The 7,500-nt window shown below is 39.6% G+C and overlaps 1 protein-coding gene across 2 annotated transcripts in view; it reads right to left on the reverse strand.

Moving 5' to 3' along the window:
* Positions 1 to 7,500, reverse strand: part of LOC138014326 (uncharacterized) — a 19,376-nt gene that overhangs the window by 6,003 nt on the left and 5,873 nt on the right. For both annotated transcript variants that reach the window (XM_068861383.1, XM_068861382.1), the window contains exons 2-3: positions 4,006 to 4,914; positions 1,904 to 2,412 (exon numbers count right to left, since the gene is read on the reverse strand). In XM_068861383.1, coding sequence (XP_068717484.1) covers positions 1,904 to 2,412; positions 4,006 to 4,914 — 1,418 coding nt within the window. The remainder of the gene's footprint in view (positions 1 to 1,903; positions 2,413 to 4,005; positions 4,915 to 7,500) is intronic.

The raw sequence follows: 7,500 nt of genomic DNA on the forward strand, positions 1-7,500 counted from the left end.
CTGCAACTTACAACTTTTAAAAAGGAACATATTTGTGTAATGCAGAAATTAAGGAATATTGCATCAGTGACATCACCAATAGAGCTGCGTAATTTTAGGGGTCGAAGAATGGAAACTGCGACACCCAAGTCTTACTCTGGGGAAATGCAATTGGAATCGAAAGTATGTTTCCCGAAATGGAACAGTCTCGCTTCAAGCAGAAGAAATTTAAAATGGCTATCCGCTTTAGCCTCGTTACCTGATGCTTCGATGAATTCGTGTTGCGTCAGTGAAGTTATAAGCGTTTAAACGGAAACGTACCACGTTTTTTAGATACTTTGTAAACAAAACCCTTCTGGTAGCTGGTATGTCGGCTGATAATGTCCGCGGGTAAGAGATTGTCCGAAAAACGAATATTTGGTTGAGAAGACAGAATGTGCATGCAAAGTCTGGATAACAGCGTTTTCAAGTGCGGCTAGATTCTTTCTCTCCTTCGAACGGTTGGTTAGTTTTATAGTTAGTAGACACAGTTTATTAAATTCTCTACTCTATAAAAACGCTTAGTTTAAGTTCGCGTAGTATTAAATCTCTAAAATCTGCTCCTAACATTCTTCACCTTCAAAGACGCTGACAGCATGGTTTGTTGGCTTTCTTGTACTTTCCAGAACAGCATTTGCAACCAGCTTTTTAATGTCACTATCACTAGACTCCAGAAAACGAGTCTGTTTCTCTTCGATGTAAAATGAAAACTCTTCTGCTGTCTTTTTTTCTACCGGCTTTGTTTCTTTTCAACGAAAATGATCTCTACAGCAATTCGCAGGGCAAATATCTACGCAAACGGGGGTTATTGCGTGATAGTTTGCACCACGTGACGTGAAGTAGCCAATAAAATCACCCAAAAATTAATGGAAGAGTTATAACTACAAACTAGACGCTTCATGAGCGTACACTGGGTTGCCTGTGGTACGTGTTACTCAAAAACAGAAGGGACTGAGGCAATTTTTTCAAGTTGGGGGTCATTAAGACCATTTAAGGAGTCACCCAGAAGTCGTGCCAGTAGAGACCCTTCGGCTCACACGTTCATACGACGAAACAGATCTTTTTCTGAGGTTAAAAACTTGGCTACCAGTCTGTTAATCATTTGTCAGAAAGAAAAAATTCCTGTCATCTTGAGAAAAAATAGGCACGCATTGCGTACGTGTGGTAGTGCAGTAACACAACGCTTATTCCATATTGAAAACTGAGCTGCGTTTTGTCTTCCAGGAGATTCAAGTTGTCTTTGCGTAATATGTAGCTCTAATAGTACACGATATTGTTTTGATATTGTATATCATTGTAGTGCCATGGTAGAAGTCTTAGGTAAATAGCCCCCTGAGAAGATATGTGGTTACTAGCAAAGTACTAAACCCAGAAAGATTGAAGAAAATAAAAGGGAATCGAGAAACATTGGCTTCTAGGCTAACATGTTGATCATTTTCAAGTTCCCTCACAACTTCTTTTCACCACATACAAGTTTAAGTGTGCACTCTGAGCGTCTGACAGCTCTGTAATACAAAAGTTCACTGAAGTCCGGCGGGGTTAGTATCTGGATGAGGGTTAGGGTTAGGGATAGTGAAATTTCCATTTGTTACCGGAAGACTGTGCACAGTTGAGTACAATTAAATAAATACAAATAGCCAGACAACAGAGATCACAGATCCACTTAAGATGTTCGATTCCTTCTCTGTCTTTGTTGAGCCCATATATTAATACCAGGGAATTTTCCATTTGGTTTCAGTATTGTACCACACACTCGAAAACAACGAAAAACGAAAACTTGCAATAGTCGTGGTCTAAGTAGCTCACCTAGAATAGCCTTGCTATACATGCGGGTCTCTGTATATTCATATTTTGTCAAAAGAAAGTGAGAGCGAACAATACTTACACAAGCACATATCGCAACCACAATAAAGACAAATGCCAGCACTCCCAATACAATCATGGTAACCAATGCCCAGTGAGGTAACGTCTCGTTAGGTGGTTTTTCTGTCCTTACAAGTGTGACACTTTGTACTTTGAATGGAAACGTTTCTTTTCCGGCATTTAGTAAGATATCCTTCAACTTATCCTCCGTCACCGCAGAGTTCTTTGCCAAGATGACGACGTAGTTGCAAATGACACTCCCTTCTGTGATCAAGAGAATGCGAACATCGACGAACCCATCAACGTGCTTGTAGACTTTGGTCAGGTTTGTTTTTAGCTCAGTCTCCAGATTCTTATATGCAGGACTGTTAATATTATTGTATTCGTTTAAGAACTTCATATCTAGTGAGACTTCAATAATAACAGTTTTTGTTCCTTCTTGTGGAATGGTTGGGCCGGACGAGGGCGTCTGCGAAGCCGGTGTGGAAGCTGATGATGGAGTTGATGAGGGTGTGGCAGATGTTATGGACCCTGTAAAAGAGATAACGTGAGAAACCATGGAGACAGTAAAAGCGTAAATATGGTCATACATCGACGGAAACGGAAAACGGAAACACCTCACAGGGTTGTTCACCAGTTGTAGTCATGGAAGTGTGTTTAGTTTGCAGTTCTCATGGGGACGAATAAGTGTGGGAGGAAAAATCAGGGTATAAATATTTGAAAGACATGAAAACTATTTTTTGGTATCGTATCAAAAAAAAAAGATTTTAGCAAAAAGAAGTTCAAAAGTATATCTAGAGAGACAGTATAGCCAACTTTATTGATTGAAAAGGGTGCAGGCACGAGATGACCTCAGAAACCAGTTTTTCAATCCCTTTTACAAGCAACTGTCATTTTTGCAGTTTCTGGTTATTGCAGGGCTGCACACTCCTTGGGTTCATTGGCAAGGCCAACTTCTCTTACAAGTCAGTCCTTTAATGGGTGGAACGGCACAGTCCTTATCATGTTTCAGCATTCTTTGCATAAATAAACAAATGAACGAATGACGGAATGGCCAAATGAATGAATAAATAAAGGAAGGAAAAATAAGAAAGAAGGAGGAACCAAAGCTGAGGACGAAACCAATGAATGAGTTAGTGAATGCACGCGGGAATGCATCCATCAATGAATGAACTCAAAAAGAGAAGTTATCTTTTCAAAGGGCCGTGTGGCATGAAAATACCAGATATGACGGATATGCTGGGAAATGCACGAAATTAGATGCACGCAAGAGAAAATGAGGGGACAGAGAAGGAGGCTCCCGGTCCAGCCCTTGGGATATGTCATGTCCACGAAAGTTATTTTTAGACAAGCGGAAGTCTTCCGAGACGTCCGCGTGCAGGCCAACCTCGGTCCGATTTTTGAAAGAAAATATATATTCATCAGCCTTCCACGTGCGCCATCATTTTCTCTTTTCGCTAAGAACCTGAGAGCGAAGCAAGACTGCATGCGGACGTCTCAGAAGACAGACTTCCGCTAGAACAAAGACTTCCACTCGTCTAAAAATAACTTTCGTGGACATAACATATCCCGGCCAACGCCTTGAGCCTCCCTCTCTGTCCCCTCATTTTTTCTTGATGCACGATAATTTTGATAGTTTCCCCTTGCTCTTCTCTGCAACATTGAAAAACACGAGCAAAACTGTGTTACAAAGGCACAGAAGGATAGCAAAAACACGAAAGGTCATCTAAACACCTATTGACAATGTAAAGTAAATTAAGGTTATGCTTATTGCCTTTAACTTAAAGCCTTCAAAGAAGGCAATTCTTTCAGGTGGTCTTCATCACACCTGCAGACGCAAAACAAAGATGGGATGTTAAGCCGGTATTAAATTAAATTTAAATTTGTGAAGGTTATACCTTTGAACTCTCGTTTCCGTTCCCATCTGCATGGCTGGTTAGCCAGATTTAATATTTTTTTTTTGGATTGCAATCCAGGACATTTTCAAAACTGGATTTCAATACTATTTGTGGGGCTTTCGCTGGCGATTTTTTGTAGTTATGAATCATATTGGAGCTTCAAACCCATTTGAATTTTGCTTAGGTTCGGAAAGGACGTAGGAAGCAAAAAATCAATGATACGAACCCGCCAGTGGACTAATTAAGAACGATGCTTCCAAACTTGGTAAGGATGATGTCAATCTTGGTATGGGAGGTATCGGACTAGTTAAAACACCCTCTGATGTCAGCAGGATTACGCTAGAATGGGTGTAAATAGTTGCAGTGGGCGTAGAACTCGCAGACTCGTTGATATTGCTAGATTCAGTCGCAGGTGATTCAGAGGGAACTTTCTCCATGGTCTGTACAAAAGAGGAACCTGTTACATGGAATGAAACTTGGAATGCTAGGGACGGCAGTGTATTTGCAACAGAGGACAAGGTTTTTGAAGAAGAAACCACAGACTTTGATGACCCCAACGCTACGTGGGATGCAAGCGATGTAGCGGCTATGCTGGTTTGTGAAGCTTCGGGTTGAGTAGGGGTTCTGCTAGAACGGGCCAAGTTAGTTTCATTGGGTGTAGAGCTCGCTTTACTTGCAGATGATTCAGAAGAGGATAAGGTTTTTGAAGAAAGAGCTATAGAATCTGGCTGAGTAGTGTTTGAAGTAGAGCGCGCGGTGAAGGACGCACTAATGGTGCTACGCTGTGTCACCGATGATGTGGAGATACGCGCCGAAAACGTTGATTCTGGTTTTGATGTAGAACTTGAGGCAGGAGAATTAACAGCACTGCTTGTGATAGCAGTATTTGTTGCACTCCCCGTGCTCTTGCTATTGTAGCTGGAAATCAGCCCTTGGGTGGCGGTTGAATCAGTGAAACTCGTCGATATGATAATGTTTGACTCTGTAGAATTCATACCACTACTGCTTATTGAAACAGAAGCCTGTGGGCTCATATTTGATGCTGAAATACTTCTTACACTGGGAGCATTGCTCGAGGCGACTAAGGTATTAGGAGATGAGCCAGGCTCAGCCAAAGATGAAGTAGCAAAAGCCTCTGAAAAAGTGAAAACGAGAATAGATGAGAATTTATGTACTTATCGACGATGATTTGGGCTAAGCATACTAGGCAATTCGAGTGATCCCAAAACGAGATGAAACTTATGGTCATCCGATTATGATTCGAATGGTCTTTCGGACAGCGAGTCATGGAACTTGAAAGGGGCTACAAAATTCTTCGCGGGATTGGAATATATTGCGATTGAGTTAAAAGACCCTGTAAAAAAAAAAAAAAAAGAAACGCTTCCTAGACTCTTCTAACTAGGAGACAGATTATCTAACGCATATGAGTGCTAGCCCTCCAGCTCGTTTGTCGAAAGTTTGAAAGTCAATTTGCTCTCTATCTTAAAAACGAAGAGTTTTTGAGTCATCAACTTCCACAAACATTTAGTCTTTGTGTATGTTGGATCTTGCTTCACTGGCGAAAAATGTCTGCGCATGAGTCGCGCGATATGCCACGTGACGCGTTTCCGGGACTATCATTGGCTCTCGTGAAAATAACACTCCCGAGAAGAACAAAATAATGGCTGCCGTTTGAGAATCGGTATCTTGTTGGTTTCCGTTCTTTTTAGAGCGATCAAGGCTAGTTTTAACGCCAGTTTCAAGTGGAATGTATTCTTAGAGAACGTCTATGTTGTGTAAGTCGTTTGAAAGTCCAATCCAACCAGCATCCTCGAAAATTTTGCTCCTGGAAAATTTTCTTTCGTGGGAAAAGAGCTGCGAAACAGGTGAGTTTTTTGCGCAATTTTTAATGTGGAAAGTTTGTTGCCACCGGGTACAAAAAGTTACTGTAATGTGCAGAAAGGAGGATTCCTAAGGTTTCCGTTCATGTGTGAATTGGCTTGTACCAGGTGGCAGGGAAATGGCAATATTGTTCAACGTAAAGATTATTTTTTTCTGCGTTACACCTTACGATCGGCACCTCTACATGAATGATCAATGATTCGATCAGATATGAATTTGATTTTGAATGTGATTGTCTCATTGGGAACGTAACCCTAGTATCAAATATTTTAAATAGCTGCTTTTAAGGTCATTTATATTCCCTTTTCTGGTGAAGGTCTAAGTTATTATACTTTTTAGCAGTCACAACTCAACGATCCTTGCGTTCAAGTAGTTACCAAGTTATGGATTTGCAATCAATTTTAGTTTAAAATCAAAATCAAATCCATGTTAGTTAAAATAATGTTTGGAAGAACAAAAGTGTAGGTACAGATGTATATAGGTATCTATAGATTGAGCTTTTTTTTACTATTGTTTTCTGGAAGCATTAATGATGTAATTTTGGTTTTAGGGGACTGTCATGTGTTGTTGGATCAAGGAAATTCTGTTTTGAGTCAAGTATGGTTGACAGTGGATAGTTGTTCCTGAAAAGGCTGAAAGGAAGTTTTATTGTCTTGGACTTTTTTGGTTACACCCCCCACATGTTTGTTCTTTTCTTACATGGCAAAATTTATTAATGTATTATGTGATTTGGAGCTGCGCTGCGCAGCTAGAAACAGTGTCCCATGCATAAGGTCTCATTGGGGTTGATGGCAGTAAAAAATAATAGGTAAAAAATATGTTTAGAGTTTTTATCATAACTTCTCATCTTGGTCCTGCTGGACTTCAAACATGCTCTACCATTTTGCACAAGGAACTTGTCAATCAACCGTTACCTTTTGGTGTATATTTGCAATATGATATTTTTGGATAGCAGTTGATTTATTTTTCTTATCCCTTATGTTTAGATATCCTATGTCTGTCACATAGTTAGTTTTAAGCTTTTATTTCCTGTAGCGTATCTTTATTATAGTTAGCACATGACCCCACAAGCATGTGTTATTGCTTTAATATTGATTGTGTTTGAATAAAGGATATTGTTGTCTTGTCTTGTAGATAATGCAAAACAGCCTCAGTTGTATTTGCATTATTTCTGAATGTTACTTTTAAAGGGCAAACCATTAAAAAGTGTACAAAGTTTGCAGGAGTTCAGGAAAAATATTCAAAATATTCATTGATTTGAAGTTCCTGAAGCAGGTAAATCTTGAAGAGTTTACGCAACCATATTTGGAATATACGGCATTTCTTTTTGGGAATGTTCAAGTCCACAGAATTCATTTTCTTTATGTTGAGAAGTACTGTAAGACCGTTGACTCCATGGGGTTCCCCATTGACGAGTAAAATTGTCTGGTGTTAGACAGAGCAAAATACTCTGGCTTTAGACAGAGTAAATGGCCGGTTTAGGGGTGAAAGGGTTAAAGTGCAATCATTACTTTGACTTTCTTTCTTCAATTGAACCAATACAAAGTGACTAATCATCACCTCCACCATTGCTATACAATGGCTTTGGCTTTTAGAACAAAGTATCAAAGTTGAAGCTGGTGGCTCAAGGAGAAAACTTTGCAAAAAAGTTAGGTTAAAAATACTTTTATGGTATTTGAGTATTTTTGTAGAACAAATTTGCATAATATCGTTAAAGTCATTAAATCAATGAGAATCCAAACATGAGGATGCAGTTTGCTCAGGAGGGGTCTTTTTTTTTTTTTGAACAACCCTTAAAGGTAACAGAATCTTGTTTTCTGGATGTAGGCTAAAGAAATCT

The sequence above is a fragment of the Montipora capricornis genome, chromosome 8 (assembly GCF_036669925.1).
Source record: "Montipora capricornis isolate CH-2021 chromosome 8, ASM3666992v2, whole genome shotgun sequence".
Classification (NCBI taxonomy): Eukaryota; Metazoa; Cnidaria; class Anthozoa; order Scleractinia; family Acroporidae; genus Montipora; species Montipora capricornis.